The 19,545-nt window shown below is 47.3% G+C and overlaps 1 protein-coding gene across 3 annotated transcripts in view; it reads right to left on the bottom strand.

Moving 5' to 3' along the window:
- Nucleotides 1–15,227: 15,227 nt before the first annotated feature.
- The window catches only part of RNF145 (ring finger protein 145), a 40,440-nt gene continuing 36,122 nt past the window's right edge, over nt 15,228–19,545 (bottom strand). For all 3 annotated transcript variants that reach the window (XM_065848954.2, XM_065848956.2, XM_065848953.2), the window contains exons 9-11: nt 19,049–19,196; nt 17,991–18,347; nt 15,228–16,866 (exon numbers count right to left, since the gene is read on the bottom strand). In XM_065848954.2, coding sequence (XP_065705026.1) covers nt 16,423–16,866; nt 17,991–18,347; nt 19,049–19,196 — 949 coding nt within the window. In that variant the 3' untranslated portion in view covers nt 15,228–16,422. The remainder of the gene's footprint in view (nt 16,867–17,990; nt 18,348–19,048; nt 19,197–19,545) is intronic.

Raw genomic sequence — 19,545 nt, 5'->3', positions numbered from 1 at the left:
AGGCAGCCTCAAAGCCACTAACTAATTGCTACAAGGATGAAAGAGTTAAACACTGGGTCGACCCCCACAGGGGCAGTGTGAAAGAAAAGCAGAGCTGAAACAAGGAGGGGGTGAGAAAGTCAAGACTTTGGGAGAAAAAAAAACATGCTGGCAGCAGGCAAGGAGACTTCTGCGCTCCATCCACCCCGCAGAGGCCAGCCCTAGCCTACCGGGGCTTTTGTTATAAAGCATTCCCAGTTGCCCTTAGCACTCACTTTCTCCTCGCCACCTGAGTCTGGTCTCTGGACCAACACCATCGCACTCTGCCGACTGCAGCAGAGCTGCTCCTGCGTGCATATCACTGTCATGCCCATTATGAGGCCGGAGCGTATTCATGTGGGAAGCTGGGTTTGTCCTTTCCTCAGCATGGCAAACTGAGCTGGAGGACACTGTGCAGCCTGCCATGGGGGAGTATTCGGTGGGCTGGCTGGGACTCGGTGCTTAACTGTTTTGCTGCAGAAGAAAACTCAGGCACATTGCAGTGAGGCTTCCCTGCAAGCCCGAGCTAAATGCTCTGAACGTGCAATGCAGAACAGAACACACACAGAGACTTGCAGACTGTGCTTTGCTCCCAAAGCAGGCGAGAGCTGCATGGGCAAGCTGTGGATTTTACCACAGCTACACAAACCCATAAGCTGCAACTTTGCAGCTCGTGCAAGAGCAGTTTATGAACAGGACCAGGATCTGGTTGCAGAGTCCCTGGTTGTGACAGACAGCAGGGATAGGGCAACACTGGGATCCACATGCCACAGGGCTCCTGGGGACGACAAAGGAGGGTATGGAAAGAGGCTTCACTCCAGAGGACAAACACAACTCTTATGGGGCTGGAGACAGAGGAGTCTCCTGCATGGGGAAAGGCCTCTCCCCTGCCCTGACGAGGTTTCCAAGTGGGCCCAAGGCTCCCCTCTCCTCTGACCTGGAGCTCATCCCGGACAACTCCCTCCTCCTGCCTCCATTCCCTCTGCCTCAGGGCTCCTGGCACAGGGGTGACAGTCAGGACCCGCTTCCCTCTGCCCAGACCCCAAGTGAGGCAGAAGTGATCGGAAATGGGAATTTCTGAGAGAAAAGCCTTCTGCTCCCTCCTCCCTGACCTTTGCAGCTGGATGAGGCACCCCCAAAGGGATTGTGCTCCTTCCTGCCCTTCTTAGAAGAAGGCAGATGAGCAACAGACCCATGCTGATGGGGGGAAAGGGAAAAGCAGACTCTCCTTTCAAGGTGGGACTGAAAGCAAAGCACTGGGAGTCTGGGCACGTACCTGCACGTTCTGCTGATGCAAAGGTGGAAGGGGCTTGAAGGTTTGGGTACAGTTCACTTGTATCCTCCCCAGCAAAGATGCTTTTCATGAGTATTTTCCTTATTGCCAATAGGTTCCTGTTTTGAAGCAAAGACTTTCCATCCGCAAATAAATCCAATGTTCATCTTGGCAGGTGATGACACTTCTCAGCTACTTGGGGTATTTTATTCTTCCTACCTGGCTTGCTTCTGGGGAGAAGGAGGAGAAAAAGGCTTAGAGGACTGAGGATTGAACACTCTGCCTGCCCTGTTGAGGAGGAAGAGCATGGATGCCTCTGGGTCAAAGGGTCTGTCTACAGTATGATGATACAGAAGCCCGCTTTTACCCTATTTTCCATAAAGAAGCAGTAGCAGGCGATCTAGATGGAAGCATCTCATCCAGGAGCTTCCCTCCTCCTGCCTCCCTCAGCCCTTGGGGACTGGGGGCCCCCGGGTTGCCCCCGGCTGGCATGGGTCATTGGGGCTCTCCCCGCTGGGCAGGGAGAGGCTGCTGGCCCTGGGGCTGGGTTAACTCCTGCAGGTGGGAAGCAGTGGGACATTGATGGAAGCATTTGCCCGCCTGGCCTGCAAAGGGCCGGGGGGAAGGGAGGGAGCGGTGCCTCGGGGCGCGGGACCCCGGGACAGGGGGCCCGTCAGGTGGCTGCAAGAATCCGACAGAGCGGGCTGGCCCCCAGGGACTCGTCGGAAGGAGAACGACGGGACAGGGGGATACGCACTCCCCTCCTTCCCCAAGTTTAGCTCTCCCATTACCGTCCGGGGTAGGAGCCCGCCAGGGGCGCGGGGCGAGCAGAGCTACGGAAATACGTCGAGGTGAGACCCGCACTGGGCTGCACGGCGGGGAAGGAGAAGGGAGGGCACCCTAAGCTCCGGTCTCACGGGCCGGGGGGTGTGAGGAAGGCGAGTCCTCCCTATCCCCCCAGCAGCGGAGCCGAGCCCGAGCGCTGGGGGGGGGCGGTGCCGGGGCCTCCGCGCCGCGTGGCCACGGCGCCACCTGGCGGCCGTGCGGGGGAGCTGCTCCCGCCGGCACCGCGGGGACGCGCGGATCGGGGGACGCACCCGGGGGCCGGGCGGGAGGGAGCGGGGTAGAGAGCAGCTCCCACAGCTCCCCCGGCATCCCAGCCCCCCCGTCTGTCCCGTGGGGGTTCCCGCGGGACTCGCGTCCCGACATCCGACAGCAAATCTGAGCAGGGACAGTTACCCGCCTGGGTTCGAGGGAGTGGGTGCTGTGAGCCACCCCAAATACTCAGGGTGCTCACGCAGGCGGTAGTGCTGTCGTTCGCGGACAAGGACACGGAGTCGTGTCCAGCCATGAATTCGACCCTTGGAGCGTTGTTGCTATCCTGTGGTAAATACGGCTGCAGGGGTAGTTGGACCACAGGGTGTCGGTGACAGGGACCTGATGGCTCTGTCCTAACAACCTCCCAGTCCTCACAGCCCTGCTCATGCCAAAAGCGCCACCCATCTCTTTAGAGGGGTAACACCCTCTGCTTTCACTAATAAAAACAGATTAAATCTGTTTCTTTAGTGTATCAGTGGAAATTGCACTACACTACAGCCAGCTGCAGATTTACGTTCCCTACAGTACTTGCAGAAGTTTGCAATACATTTAAAGGCTGGCTGGTATTTATTTGTTTATTCTGGCATCCACTGGGCAGACTATGGTTGTTTTACCACACAAGGTCTTGATATGATTTTTACATTGTCAGTTCAGCAATGCATGTGAACATACGATCAGCTGCAATCGGCTTCAGGGAGATGCAAGTACACGTCTCCCATTTAAGAGGGAAGGGAGAAGCCCAGAGGCATGCACTGAGGGAAAGAGTTTAAACATATTACATGGGATGGATTTAAACATCTACTAAAATTGTCACATGCTTTGTTGAATCAAGACTGAGTATTATCAGAAGTATTTAAGTGACTCTGAAATCTACATCTCCTTTAGAACACTTCTATGAACTCTGAGGACTTTGCATCTTGGGATTTTGATTTTAAGCACTCACAAGCACTTTTGAAGGGCGCAGTCCAGAATTTCAAGCTCTTCCTTCAAACGGGAGTGATGAGAGACACGATTTGCTGGGTTGGCAAGTGTTAACTTCTCAATGTCTAGGACTTGGCTGCTCTTTTTGTGCCGACCATTTTGAAACCTATTTTCTCTGGAATTTGTGTTAACATCAGAAGACTTTATGATTTCAGCAGAAGCAGAACTAGAAGTTCATCACCTGGGCTCAGATATTTTCCCTGGAATCACAGGCAAACTTCTGACAAGTGAGATTTTGCCAGAACACAGCATGGAAGTGCTTTGGTTGCAATGAAGTTTAAGGTACAAAGAGAGACTCACTGTTGTACGTACCTTCCACAGTGCTTTGGACAATTTGAAGTTCAAGATCCTGGCTTTGTATGATCCCATCTACCTGGACTTCTCACGTCCGTTCTCCAGACCTTTTCTCAAAAATACTCAACCTGTGTGAAAAAGTAAAAGAAAAGTTCAGGTGAAGAGACAACCAGACAGCGCCTGTTAAACGGGAGGGAAGAACCACATTCATCAGGAGCTCCGGGTTATCCCATGCCAGTTAGAAAGTCTGTACTTGTTTTAAAGCCTGCATTTAGCAGAGCTAAATTGTGCTTAAACACTCCTCTAATTAGATTTTTTTTGAAGATGTGCTTCACTACCCAGCATTTGGGTGGGGAATGAGACATGGTAGTTCCTACTCAAGCACAACTTGCACTGACTTCCATAGGAAAAGGGTAGCCTGGCTGAGCAGGCATCTGTGAGCATGTGTGCTTGTTCCATATGCACACACATTCATTATGGATGATATACAAATGCTGCTCATGCTTCCCAAGATCGTTATGGTGAGGCTCACATCCCACTGATCTCACTGCAGGGCTTAGGAAGCCTCCAGAAAGCCTCCCAAAATGCATTACAAACGATGTATGGAGAAATTACTTCCTCCAGCGCTGAAATAGAGTCATTGTCATGGTGTGATGAAGGAACTGTTAAACAGACACAGTAACAACACTGGAGCTGGATTCTAGCCAGGGTATTTCAAACAACTTGTAAAAAGTTCGCTGATTCTTTAATGACTCCACCTGGTTCGAGCAGGACCTCTGGTTTATGTGCCTTCCAGAAGATATGTTGCAAGAGAAATGTGTCCTAGATGATATGAATCAAATGGGTTCCGCCAACATCGTGTTGGTCTGGAATAGCTGTTGACCCGATGGAGTGTTAATGGGAACATTTATTTGTTTCTTTATCACTACAAAGATGTCATACATACTTACCCCGCTGCTGCCACTGTTCCCCAAGGGCTGTCAGCACAAGAGCCATTATAACACGACTGCCGGAGCTAATTCTTTTTTTCCCCTCACACATTATTTCTTCAAGTGATTCTGTAAAGAGAGAAATGACTTGGATACAAAAGTTGCTGGTAAAAGAACAGTGCAGTGCGACGTGAGCCAAAGAAGCTTTACTAAACGCCTGTTAGTCCTTGTTTTTATTGCTTATGGAGAGCAACACACACAGAGCGCGGATCCATCTTGGTGCGAGGTGTAGGTGCTGTACCTGGTGTGGGGAGGATGGGATTTGCTACTTGGACTCCCCAGCACTCTCCCCATTCATGGAAACAATGGAGTGAAATTCGGGTGACACTGCCTGACCCTGTGACTGCCCTGTGCAGAGGGGCACGTGGGTGATACACCCCATCTTTGTGTTTCTTCACGTTTCTGGCTTACATGGGAGCGTGAACGCTTTAACACAGGATGTTTTGGTAACACAGTCATTAGTAAATAAAAATTAAACAGAAACTCACTGCCATTACCTGCAGAAAAAAAAAAATCCCATCACATTTCATCTGTGTTATGCAATGACTTGACAGTTTAAGGAAATTGCTAATGGGACCTTTTACTGCTAGGTCACTAGTTCAAACCTGGCTCTGTCAGTAATGACCAAGAGTATCTGATGAATGTTTGATGACGTGAGATTAAAATATGGGTCTCAATCCATTTATCAGTAGAAAAACCCTTCAACAACTTGAGCCCCTTAAAGCTAATCCCGATAGAAAAGCCTGCGAGGCTGGAGCGTGAACGAGCCCTCCGCAGCCCCACAACAGATCAAGGTCAGAACGGGGCCGTGCAGATGGAAAAGCTTACGGCACCGATGTCTGGGCAGAACCTTGCTGTGCATAAACAAATCTACCAGTTAATGCACTAAACTACTCCAGCAACAGTACAGGGCGAGAGAGCCAAATCCGGTATTGTTCTCAAAGGGAAAATGATCCTGGTGGAGGGGGGAAGATGCATACATTAGGAAATCCAGGATCAAGTATGGGTTTATACCGGTGCCAAAACCCAGAACTTCACAGTTTTGCAAGCTGAAAGGTTTTGCTTGAATTCCTCAATGTTATAACACTGCCATAAAGTTGAGACTCAAATGTCAAGCTAGTAGGTAAGGGGTTAGTAAATGTCTTATCTTAATCTTTGAGATGAACTACGATCAAGTATTTGCCTATTTTAGTACCTCCCAAACTGTCCCTTGCTCTCAAAAAGCATAAAGCGTTGCTGGCAGAACTTGGCCAGGCAGAGACCGAGGGCTGACGTCTGAGTGAGAAACAGACCACCTGCCCTTTGGAGCCTGGCCTTGCCCCCAGATTAGTGCCAGGGCCAGGTGCAGACGTTAGACATGGTCTGTAACACATATGCGCAAGGTTCAGTTTAACAACATTTCCAGGACCTGCTCTGCACCCTACTGAAGTCTCTCGGTGCTTCTCCTTCAGGACTTGTCCTACAGACCCAGAAAATGAGGGCACCCCCAGGAAAGGCAGGGAGGTGTCCGACACCGGCACTGGCATCATCCAGGAGCCCACGCTTTGCACTGCCAAAATAAAGGACAGGAAAGACTTGCACCCCTTGTAAACTCACCAAGTGCTTGCAGAGCATTTACCAGCCGTTTAGAGTAAAATTTAAAAAGCATGAGGGCCATCTGGTGGGAGTGGGGAGGGGGTTTGACTTTACCTCATTGTTCTCCACACTCTTGCCGTGAGCTAAATCCAGCTGTGGAGACTGCTGGCCGGATGCTGAGAACTTGGGGAACGTCGGAGGGGCTGTGCTGGCATCACCTCAGTAACACACCTTGCACCTCAAAACACCCTTTTCAAGGGAATTACGTCTACAATGACTTTGTCACTGCCAAAACACAACCCACTTCTGCCAAGTGGTTCTGTGTCAGCGATGGAGGCGGCTGCTGGGCCGGGGCTGGTGCGTGGGCAAGCACCATACCTGCAAAAACATGGGAGCACTGACTGCAGCACAACACCTACTAGGGATGGGAAGTCTGGTGCTGCAGGCAGGGAAAGGCTCTTCCACAGCATTCACAGGGCTGGAAAAGGATATATTTCTGGGCTCCCCAGTTTGAGAAGGATAAGGAATTACTGGAGGGAGTCCAGCAGTGGGATATTACAAGGGGGGTGGTCAGTAGATCGAGAGAGGTCCTCCTTCCCCTCTACTCCGCCCTGGTGAGACCCCATCTAGAATATTGTGTTCAGTTCTGGGCCCCTCAGTTCAAGAAGGACAGGGAACTGCTGGAGAGGGTCCAGCGTAGGGCAACAAAGATGATTAAGGGAGTGGAGCATCTCCCTTATGAAGAAAGGCTGAGGGAGCTGGGGCTCTTTAGTTTGGAGAAGAGGAGACTGAGGGGTGACCTTATTAATGTTTATAAATATATAAAGGGTGAGTGCCACGAGGATGGAGCCAGGCTCTTCTCAGTGGCAAACAATGATAGGACAAGGGGCAATGGGATCAAGCTGGAACACAAGAGGTTCCACTTAAATTTGAGAAAGAACTTCTTCTCAGTGAGGGTAACAGAGCACTGGAACAGGCTGCCCAGGGAGGTTGTGGAGTCTCCTTCCCTGGAGACATTCAAAGCCCGCCTGGACACATTCCTGTGCGACCTCACCTAGGCGTTCCTGCTCCAGCAGGGGGATTGGACTAGATGATCTTTTGAGGTCCCTTCCAATCCCAAACATACTGTGATACTGTGATACTGTGATATGAAGATGACAAGGGGCCTAGAGCACCTTTCTTATGAGGAGAGACTGAGAGAGCTGGGGCTGTTCAGCTAGAGAAGAGAAGCTGAGAGGGGATCTCATCAGTGCTTATAAATATCTCAGGGTGGGTGTCAGAGCATGGACCAGACTCCTTTCAGTGGTGCTCAATGACAGGATGAGGGGCAATGGGCACAGACTGAAGCACAGGAGGTTCCATCTGAATATGAGGAGAAACTTCTTTACTTGAAGGGTGCCAGAGCCTGGAACAGGCTGCCCAGAGAGGTTGTGGAGTCTCCTTCTCCAGAGACATTCAAACCCACCTGGACATGACCCTGTGAGATCTGCTCTGGTGAACCTGCTTTAGCAGGTGGGTTGGACCGGATGATCTCCAGAGGTCCCTTCCAACCCAGCCATTCTGTGATTCTGTGATTTATTCTACCCAGTAAAGCTCAGCACTGCCTCACCGGAACCAGCAGCGTTTACCTGAGTGCTGGAAACCCTGAAGGGCCGGGACCCAGCCCACACTCCCACCCTTCCGGCAGGTTCGGTGCGTGCTGGATGGGAGCGCTGGAGTCACAGATCCCAAACTGCAGCCTGCAAATGCCACCCCAACAAGCGTGTTCTCTGCCAAAACAGAGCCAACAGTCACCTTCGTCAAGGTACGCCGAAATTATCTTGCCCCTCTTGCTTGCCTTTGGTTGTGATCTATGGAAATTAAAATTGCATTCATCATACTTCAGTATCATTTCTCAGAGAAAACAAACCTAACTGCCTCAGAGGAATGTGAAGCATCAACCACCACCTGACGTGTTCCTGCAAAGGAAAAAGTATCTGTGCCACCCAGGAATTTTAATATCATTTTTCCCAGGCACATAACGTTTTATACAGAAGATTCAGTTCCTGTGCATCTTTACACTTTCTGGGATTTGATCCTTATTGATCCACATGTGCTTCCTCTAGGATCTTTTAAGGCTGCAGAAATGACAATTTCCACACTAGTTATGAAATAATTGCCCATAATAATTTAATAATGAGCTTTCCCTTTAAATTATTGACATAGGTAGCCAAGAAAATCATAAATTTTAACAAGTTTAAATTCAAATGATAAATGCTGAATCTGTGTTAAATGAGACCAGCAAATTAGCAATTAAAATATTTATGCAAGAAGGCAAAAGATACTGTATTCATGGAGGTGAATAGCTGTCTCCCATTGGAGTGTTTGACAATGGCCTGTGTTTGCATATCTCAGCTTTAAAACCCTCTGTGAAAAGAAGAGGAAAAAATATCTGAACCCCTGATTGAAGCTGGACGGTGTTGATTGACACCCAGTGGGATTTCGCCAGAATCCAAGCAATTCTCAGAATACCCTTGGGTTATATTGAGCAGAAGTCTTGATCCAAATCGAATTATTTCTATCATATAAATCTTTATCTGTGGGAAGCTCCAATAAAAGGCACTGCTTTGTGGCATCTAACTGTCTTGTCACGGAGAACGGAGCTGACTGCGCTGTTTGGTTTTTAATGGGGTGGGGGGGAAACATCTTTCAAGCTGAAAGAAAAATACGGGTGTTAGAGCACATCTTCCTTCTCCTGTAAATATAAATCCGATTTTTCCCAGCAAACTTTGCAGACACGAACCGCTCGCAGAGCATCGGCATCGCGGGGACGTCCTGGACCGCAGCTTCACTCGGCATTTATTACAGCTGGTGGATTCAAAGGTGAGATTCTGTTGGTATTATTTTCCTTGTAAAACTCGCTATGTGCTATTTAAATGCGCAGAACCCCCAGGAAAGGCACCCCCGGCTCCTGCTCCCCCCTGCAGCGGCTCCGGTTTGCGGAGCGGCACCGCCCCGCCGTGGCCACCGCGGGGGCTGCCCGGGCTCCCCCGTCCCCAGCCCTGGCTCCGGACTCCATCCCCTCCCTCTGCAGGTGAAAAGGAGAAAAGCGAACCCCCTGGAAACAACCCCGGGCTCTGGGCAGGTTGGGGTCCTGTTGCACGGGGTTTAATTTCCTCCAGGTGTTTACACAGGGGTTGTTACACAGGTGTTAAAAGGGTTGGATCCTCAGGAGGGGTGAAGAAGAGGTTTAGCACCAGTTTTCTGCTCAGGGAAAAGTTTGATCCACAGCAACACCAGAGGAGCTTGAACCTCCCACAGCCAGCGTTCCACACCCCCATAAAAGCACAGCACAAGTAGATCCAGAGACCGCTTGTCTCCAAAACCAAAGGGGATAATTCCAGGACCCATCAGTGCACAGACAGACAGACACAGCTAAAAAGGAAAAAACCCAGGAGGGTAAGATCTGTATTTTCTGTTAGAAGAAGCCTGGGGAGAAGATGACAGCAGCCCACCCCACCACAGCACCCCAGACCCAGTGCCCACCGCCAGGGTCAGGAAGTTCTCAGAACTCGGCTTATATTTATTCTTCATCCGTCTCAAGGGAAAGGTGACCCTGCACCTTCCTTTAATTATTCTTTCCAGCTCCCCACCTTTAGAAAAAGAAATTGGGACCTGGAAGTCACCAGATCCACCTTAAATGCAATTGTAATTCTGGTGAGAAATGGCTGAATGGGTCCAGTTCTTGTTAAAGTGTCTCAAACCGCCTCAGTCAATCCTCACTGCCGTGTTACAGCCGGACACACGGACACACACAGACCAGAACCCCCACGGCACCCACAGAGCTCAACAAGGAGCCCACACACGTGGCTGCATCTTCTGCAGCACTTAAGGTTAATATTGAAGTACATCAAGGTATAATGAAGAACTCTAGTAATATCCAATAGCTGGGTATGAGATTCTCTCACTGCTTGTTTCCTACCACCTGGGGGCAAACCAAGATCATCACCAGCCTTTTTTCCAGCAAGGTGGCCACATCAGCGATGCCCAAAACAACATCGTGCATGCAAAGATTTTTATCTTGAAAACGAGATGTGTCTTAGCAGGTTACAATTGTACATTTTTCTTTACTTACCAACACGCACTTTCCACCACGGCCTTAGAGAAATTAATTCCCATCCCAAACCAAACAAGGTCTGAAAGCATTTACAAAGGAACCCATCTTTCAAGGACGTTTCCCTTTAAATTGCACAACGCAGCTCTTAGCAAGGAAAATAAATAAAACTTAATCCCCCCGCATTCCAGCATTTTTTCCCCAAGCTAGAAGTGAACAATCAGTTTAAAGAAAACCCAGACTACGTTCAATTAAGGAACTGCATATAATTTCATTTGTAAATACCAGATACTTATTCAATTGATTATTTTGATCCAATTAAGTCTGTTTTACATTTTAAATTCCTAAGAATTAAGTCATTTATCCACATCGCACTCCTATGCTTTTTACATTTGTTGCTGCAAAATCCTGCAGACGGCCTGGTCTTTGGCTGGTTTATTAGCCCAGAGTTTCAGCTACCAGGTTGGTTTTAGGATGTGGATTATAAGCCTCCAGGAAATGACAACCACTGAGAAAAATCACGTCTAATTACTTGTAACACATAGAAATCTATTTGTTGTTGCTGTTTTTAATTTGGATTGGTTATTTGTGCATATAAGTTGTTTTTCCTTTACATCTTTTTAACCAAGATGGTCATCTGTAGGTTTACATGTGTGCCGGGTATGTTCCCTTAGTATTAACACCCTCCAAATTGTAGAGAGCTCACCAAGTTTTGCAGGCTCCCTTTTTCCCCTAAGAGACAGCGTTTGTTTTCAATACATTAGAGCCACAAAATACATTTGCTGAGTGGTTCATCAGCTGAATCATAACGTCCTCTATGAAAGCAGATGGAATTTCCCTGGCCAGCGTCTCCACACCAGCACTCGATGTCCCCAAGCCAGCGCAACCCTGGCCTGGGACTCCAGCAGGGTGCTCATAAATAAAACAGCCAGAGTTATAAGAAATAGGCATTGTCAAAAAGAAAACTGCTGTCTTCAAGGTGCGGGGCAGTGAATTGTGATCCTTAACGTGATTGAACATGCACTTCACAGAAAGGGGGACCAGTTAACTTATAAACTCAGTATTGTAACACTATGAAAAATTGAGTTTAAAATGGCCTTTATTAACACCTTTATAAGTGCAAGCAAAGCCAAAGAGCTTAGTAGGGAAATGTATTTGTTAGTCTTGCCAACAAATGTTTTTGTGGAGTCCCGTCACAGGCAAGACTTGGAGTAAGCGATCTGTACAGGGCAGACCCAGCTACTGTGCAGCTCCAGACACTGACAAGTAGTGCTGGAAAATTAAAGATCTCTTCATACAAATTCAACACACAGGAGGAAAAAAGCCAAAGCCAGTACCAATCCACGAGCCACCTCCACAGCCCTCCACAGAGCAGCGTGAACCAAAAGAGGAGACTGAGGGGAGAACTCATGGGGTTGCAGCTTCCTCACAAGGGGAGGAGAAGGGACAGGGCTGAGCTCTTTAGTGACCAACAGAACCCAAGGGGATGGCAGAAGATGTGCCAGGAGAGGTTTAGGTTGGGCATGAGGAAAAGGTTCTTCACCCACGGGGTGTTGGACACTGAACAGGTTCCCAGGGAGGTGTCACAGCCCCAACCTGACAGTGTTCAAGAAGAGACTGGGCAACGTCTTCAGACACACGGTGTGACCTGTGGGGTGTCCTGTGCAGGGACAGGAGTTGGACTCCATGATCCTTGTGGGTCCCTTCCAGCTCAGGACATTCTATGAAACCAGCAGTGGTCCATGGACCGCTCCTTCTCGAGAACTTCCAGCCGGTGATCACCACCCGCGCCGGGACAGGCTGCACTGCTGGCTTCAGACCCAGTGCATGGGTTTCCTGCCCTGCGTTCTCCTGACCCAAACAAAATCCAGCAAGTTTCACTCTGATTTGGTTATTTTCACTCTGAACACAGCTGGCTTCCCAACATCTCATGCTTTCAACAGCCAGTTCCCCTTCCCAAGCACGGGGTTTTTTTAGACACCCATATCAGCTTTCTTTTATTTTCTATCTTATTTGCTAGAGATAATTTGAATTTTGAACAAACTGAAATCAAACTCCTTGACTTCCCTGCCAGTTAGGAAAAATGTTACAATTTTGTTCTCAAACATTCAGATAAGTCCAAACTCCAGTCTATTTTAGGAAAAGGACTGAGGTAACTTGAGAATTGAATTTAAAATTAATCAGGAAGAAGAGGACTCTGAAAGAAGGGGTGGAAACCCTTGTGCGTTTCAAGAACTCTCTGCCTTGGTATAAAATGAAGCGCTTCACTAGAAACAGGGAAGGAAATGGGTTTTTCTGCTGCAAAATATCCAAAAGCCAAGGGAGCTGAGAGCAGTGAAGATCAAACCAAAGCGTTCAGCTCAAATTCCCAGCCACAGACTTGTTTGCTCTTCCCATGGAGTCATCTCACCTTGTGTAAATAACATTTCCCTGAGCCCAGAGCAATGGACTCTCCATCAGCAGCCCTGGGATACTCAATAGGACTGACCAGACACACACACCGCCACACCGTGTGATCAGTGCTGCCACTTCCAGCACAAAACCAACCAGCCATGAACTTCCCAACTGTTCCCATTGTATCACCTGGCTGGAAGCATCTTTTTGAGTCCAAATGGTCGTCAATCACACCACCATCAGGAGTCCTGCAATCATGAAAATGATTTCAAGCCTCAGCCTGCAGTTATACCCTGATCATAAACACTCAAAAGACATTTTTTTCCCCATTTACTCATGCACAGCTGCAGAGAAAATCAGCTCAAAGCAAGCAGTGTCCAGGTGGCAGTTCTGCACCAGGCAAAGCTCAGAGATCAGGACTGTTCACCCAGATGCTCTACAGAGCATGGAGATAGGAGGTTCATTTCATTCCTGACCTCCCTGCTCCCCCGTAGTGGCCTTTTCTCCTGTTCCCCTTCAAGTTGTGCATTGTATTTCTTCTGTAAGATCGAACTTGGTGTGAGTTTGGACAGTTCTCACTTCATCCCTGAACACCCTTACTGTAAGATACAGCCTGCTTGGCTTTTCAGTGTTTATTTCCCATCCACTCCCATTCCTTGCAGGCTTATTTTTGAGTTCTGCTAGAGCTGGATGTCCCTAGTTTTTCAGAAAATTGTATTTTGCCAGCATTTTTGAGTTGGAGAAAACAAAGCCAAAAATGAAGCAAAAGCGAACACACACACACCCACATCCCCCTCCCTCCTTGAACTTTCTAGACCAGCAGATGTTAGTAACTGGTCAGCTCTGCCTCATGAACATACACACTCTACCTCATGTTGCTCTTATGAACAATTCTTTATAACGGTGTTGGCACCCAATGAAGGTAACTTCCATCTTTCAAGCAAAGCCCTGTTCCTATGAACTCTCCAAACCAGCAGCCTCCCCTCCTTTCTCTTCCCTTCCTCTCAAAAACAGTCAAAAAGGTGCATCACAGACGTTTTCACCCCATCGCACCCCTCTCGCCAGGATGCAGAATTCAGCCGAGATTGCCTGAGCCTCCACATCCTCGAGCACCTTCTCCAGCACAGAGCAGTTGCTTGTGGTTCACTCCAGCGGGCACCTTGCAGCACCATTTCACCTCAGACAGCACGTACCTCGTACCTTCCTGGTCCGCCGGGCTCCTTTCCAGCGCCACATCCACGCTCCCGACGCGCCGGCCCAGCAGACGGGGCATTTGTTCAGTCTGCTGCGGGTCTGTAGATTCTCAACCAGCAGTTTCCAGGCGCACTTACCTCTTAGCGATGTCGCTGTAAATCCGTAGTCCTTTCCTCCAGCTTTTGCATTACCAAATAGCCACGAATAACTTAGGGTAGAAATTAAAATGTTCGTTGCCAAGAGATCAGTCAGGCTGAGAAACGGCTTCTTAGCATAAACAGTGAAGGCAAACCTTATTTTTTTGTTACACCACCACTTCCTATATTTACGAAAGTGACGTGACACACCGTGTGGGACAGCAATGGAGCTGATGGCTCCCGTGATTTCCTCCTGTCCCCAGATGAATACTCTAGATGAGCACAAGTTGTTCTCCTCCCTTCCTCGTGCTGGCCCTGAGGTCTGTCCAGCAGCCACGGCCCCTCCAGGCTCCATCCCACCAGCCCGACCCTGCTGAGCTGTTCCCCTGGGAACCAGTGCTCCCTGGAGCTGATCTTAACCAAGGAAAAACCTCCCACCCCTGGTGTGAGGAACTTCTGGGCTCACCTTTCCACACCCAGGGACAGCAAAGCAGGGTTTAATAGAGGATCTTCAAGAACGTGTTCTGTGAATCGAGGGAAAGCCTTTGTTTCACAATACTAAAGCGCAGCCCAGAAATTCTCCGTTTCCCACCTCCACAGATTTTTAAGTGGGGCTAGAATGGAAACAATGTGAATTCCATAGGACACACATAAAACATCTTACTGAGAAAAACTCTGTTCCACAGAAGCACAGACACAGAAGAGCAGGCTCCAGACCATTGACCAACAGGAGTGAGACTTCAATAAAGAAGTTCTCACAATTTCCCCCACCAGTTAATAAAAGCTCTGCCATGCTCATGGAAGCACCTGGTAAACCTGAATTTCTGATCAACATGCAAGAAAACAAAACTGATACAGAACGCAAGGATGGCGGAACTGATCCTCTCACCCTGTCAAGGTGAGAATGAAAAACGTTTGGGTTCTGTTGGAGGCTCAGCAGCAGCCCCCACAGCCTCCAGGAGCAAATGGGCCTTGGGTTGTGCTGTTCTGTGTTGGTGCAGATCTGGTGGAGAGCAGGAGGTACCACCAGAACACACAGCACTGCAATGGAAATGGGGGAGAAAGCAGGTATCAGAAGTTCCACTGATCTCCAAAGGGAACAGAAAGCTACTACTGCAGAAGAGCCAGTCAACACATACTTAATTCACGGAATTTCAGTACAAGAATCACACAACCAGGTGTAAAAATCTTCAAATGTAATTTATTAAGACATTCAGCTATGTCTGTCAGTCTACATCCAAATTTACTACTAAAAATAAAATAGTATCACATTTCACATTAGGAATACCGACTTTGAAAAACACTTGAGTCAAGCCTATCGTATAAATAAGTGACTAATTTCTCTTCATATCAAAATTCACATAAAAAAATTGCCTGCTCCCTACTCCCACCTATTTCCCCACCCAGTCCCCCATTCTACTTGAAGCCATGATGCATGTAAAAATTTAAGTATGGACATGTCCATGTCAAAGAAAAAAGGGTGCAAACCTATTAACAGCTTTAAAAGTGGCATTTGCGGAGTCTGATCATACACAATAATGTACTCATTCCCAAAGTGCAAATATCGCCAGAGTTTAATACTGTTTTAATTCAGCTGCAAGAATTTAACATTACACAGCACAGTACTGTAAGGCCTTGCTCTGTGCCCTAAAACTCATCCCACTTTCCTCCTGCACGCAGTAGCAGAGGTCAAAGTGTTCATTAGAGCTTTAGTTTACTTCATGCAGCCCAGACTGTTCCCATTATTAGCAAAAGTTTCATATACATCAAAATATTGAAGACTCCATCATAAATGTCAAGAGTCGCTATAGATTACATGAATTCAAATGCAATTTCCCCACCAAGAACACCCAAAGCATACACATGACGTATACGGAGTGCTTCCATCTTCCAGTACAATCGCTGCTGTTCTATCTTTGATTTTTGCATACGTGCCATAAAAAAGGTTGTCAGCAATTAAAGCTGCACCTCAGCCAGACCGGCAACTCTGCATTTAGCGCCTCTTGGATACTCTGGCTGGATGTGACACCCTCTTCCTGACCAAAATAAAAGCTCATGTTCTGTTTGTCTTTCTACAACTTCTCACAGACTTCTCACTCCTCTTACCCCTCACCTATGTCTCCAAAACACTTTGTACTGCAATTTATTTCCAGACATCCTTCCTATGCCCACAGTTCAGAGAGCTTCTGGAGTCATTTCTACTACATCTCACTGGAGTTATCGCTACCAAGCAGCCCACAAAAATCAGCATGGGAGGTTACGTTTTGACCAGCATTAATAGCTAAACTTCTTTCACAGCTGTGGAAGGACAGGTTTTCTTCTGAGTCAAACTTGGATCTCTGAAATGTATTTGTTCCCGTCTCATTCTTTGTCACCTTAGAGCTGGACACGAACGCTCGGGTCTCGAGCTGGACACCCCTCTGGGGCTGCAATTAGTTCTGCAGCACAAGCTGCTCCCTGGTTGGCCCCACACGGGCTTGTGTCGCTGTCCATGCTCTGAGACACCTCTGTCCCAGCAGAGGCCTTCGGGCTGTCCTGTCCATCCCCAACCTGTCCGTCCCCCTCACCAGAACTGCCTTTCACACTCGGCCCGTTGCCATGTTTAACAGCAGAGGGTTCGGCTGCCTCTCCAGGTCTGGTATTTTGCTCTGCGCTGGGGTTTGGCTGTTGAGCTGGCTCTGGTCCCAGTCCTGGTAGCTGCGAAGGGCTCTTGAGTTGGCAGTGGCAGAGCGGGCAGGTTTCTTGCACATACAGCCATTTCTTAAGACAACCCGCATGAAAAAAATGGCTACATGGTGTGATTACAGCAGTTTTCATATCCTGGAAAGCACACACAAAAAAAGAAGAAACATATTATTTGTAATCCTGTTCCTCTCACCTCACACAGCTGCTGGGTCCACCAGCCACAGAGGAGGCAGAAACAGGCCACTGGCAAGTGAGAACGTTTCTTCACACCAACAGGCCTCCACATTCAAATACACACAATTCACACACGGGCAGCATCTGCCTCTTTACACTACTGGGATTAGAAATTAGCCAAAAGTTTTGTTTCTAATGCATATGTATTATTACATTTCAATACAAGCTTTTGTAGGATGAGAGTCACAGGATTAGTTGGCTTAAGAAACAATTGTGCAGGTCAAAACCAGCACACTTCCAGATACAACAGGAAACAGCAGCAAACCAGAAACTAAGTGACACCCTAATTCTGTCTGCTGAGATCCACAAATCACCCATCTGGTGTTTTAAACATTGTCTCTCAATCTGGCACTGGTAGTTTTACTCTGAAAGAATTTCAATCAGGGTTGGAGTCAGTTCAATCACACAGTACTAATCTTAGGATGGTTCTTTCACTGTCACATAAAACTACAATTCCTACCCAAGAGAAAAAGATGTTGGAGCTGGAGATGTGATAAAAATATTACTTTCAGCATTAATTTCTAAGGTCTTTACATCTGCTGACTTACATTAGACAGTCCCTTAACCTTCTGATAATCAGGTTTCTGTTATAAAACTGACATTGTGCATGAAGTAGCAAAGTCTGTAGAGACTGATCTCCTTCTATGGAATAATAACAAATCAGCTACTGAGTACACATTGTCTTTCAGTATCCAAATCTTCCACTAATGAAGGAAAGGCACATTTGCTGTTACTGTTGAGACCAGCTCAACCCAAACACAGGAGGTTTCAAAGAAGCTCAAGGACAGAGTTTCTTGTGTAACTGGAAAAAAGGAATGAAAGTTTAAACATATCCAAACTATCTCGGTGACAGCACTCCAAATCACTTTACACAAAGCAAAACACTGGGCAATTCAAATGACTTCATAGCACAATATAGCTCATTAAATATAGTTCAAGTCGTTTATTTTACTAGTTGCAGGCTGAACTTGACAGTCTAGAGGTATCAAAGTTCAAGTCAATTTTTTTGACACTCGAATTCTTACCTGGTAGCAGATGGCACAGATATCATTGTGTTGCTCCAACTGCTCTTTTGTGGCGACAGGCAGCGATTTGATCTTATTCACAGCATCTCTGCGAAGAAGGAAACTTTTCCACCCCAGCTGGGCCCGCAACCACACATTGTAATAGGAGTGAATGAAGATGATCACAGAACCCATCACAGTCCATTCACCAAAGACAGTTTCCGAGACGCCGTACGCCACCACACAGAGAGCAACGAGGAATTCCAGCAGCCGGTAAGTGCCGTTTACATAATAAATTACATCATCCATATTTTCCACTGGTTCTTTTCTGAACTCCTCCACCATAAACAAGACATAAATGAAGAGAGTCCCAAGCACCTGTAACATAGTGCAAGACCATGAGCTCAGCATTCAATTCTGAACTGGAGCTTAAGTCCTTCAAGCTTTGTCCATGCTCCCAAATCACACAGAGAGCAGACAAGCCCCAAAGGAGTCAAATTGTTGCTGAACTTCAAGACAAATAAAAGTCATTCCTTCCTGCAGAGCATTTAAGCTTGTTCCCAAGTTCATTCCCTTCTGTACTTTCCTGAGTCCAGAACACAGCTGAGTTGATTAAACAAAAGTGCTGAGCATCATGAGGGGCGATTTTATAAATTTAATAATTGAAAAGAAAAAAAGTTATAACAAATGCTCATAGTACAAAACATTTCCTGTATTTACACTACTGTGTTTTGAACATCAAATCGCTCTCAAAGAGCCACAGCTAGGTAACAATACATGAGTGCTCTAGAAAAAACAAACAAAAAAAACCTACCAAAAACAAAATCCCCAAACTTTTTACTGTGATAGTTGTGCCCTCAAAAGCCTTCTGGCTTTACCATTTGAAACAGACTTCTTTTCACCTACGCTCTCAGCCCATCCCTAGGAACTCCATAGTCTCAGATACTGGATTAAAAGAAAAGAGATTTTTATATCGTATCTTGTACTTCTGCCCTTCTATCATTTCTGTTCTTTTGTCACCATGTATTTCCCCCTCTAGAGTAAGAGGATCACAGTTAATGCAGGGCTAACACTCTTACCTGAAGAGAGGTCAGAATACTGCTGGAGATAATGATCAACAGCCAGAAATCCATGTGGAAAAACTGACAAATCATGTAGGCCATGTACGCAGGGAACACGAGTAAGAAGAGACAGAGGCTGACGGCTCGGAAGTGCTTCCACAGACTCCTGCAAACAACACAAGAGGTTTTTATTTCTTAAGTCAGATGTGAGTGTCAGGATAAGAACACGCTGCCTGCTGGATGCAGGTGCGTTAGGTGTTTGCTCAAGGCTTTCACTTGTTGAAAGGAGTTTCTATTTGACTTGGGCACAGTCTCATTCCCAGCATGCACCCCTGCAACACATACACTGTGAAAAGTTCCCTCTCATCTGACCTTTGCTGTTTTCAATACAAAGATTATAGGCAAAAAATTCACCTATGGTAACTGTCATAATGGGTCAAGCCAGTGGTTACACGAATTAAATAGCTAAGATACTGAATGTTTCAGGTGGAAGCCTATTAAAATGAAAAACATTA

This window comes from Patagioenas fasciata, chromosome 14 (assembly GCF_037038585.1).
Source record: "Patagioenas fasciata isolate bPatFas1 chromosome 14, bPatFas1.hap1, whole genome shotgun sequence".
In the NCBI taxonomy this organism is placed as follows: Eukaryota; Metazoa; Chordata; class Aves; order Columbiformes; family Columbidae; genus Patagioenas; species Patagioenas fasciata.
This window is presented reverse-complemented; position numbering and strand designations above follow the sequence as displayed.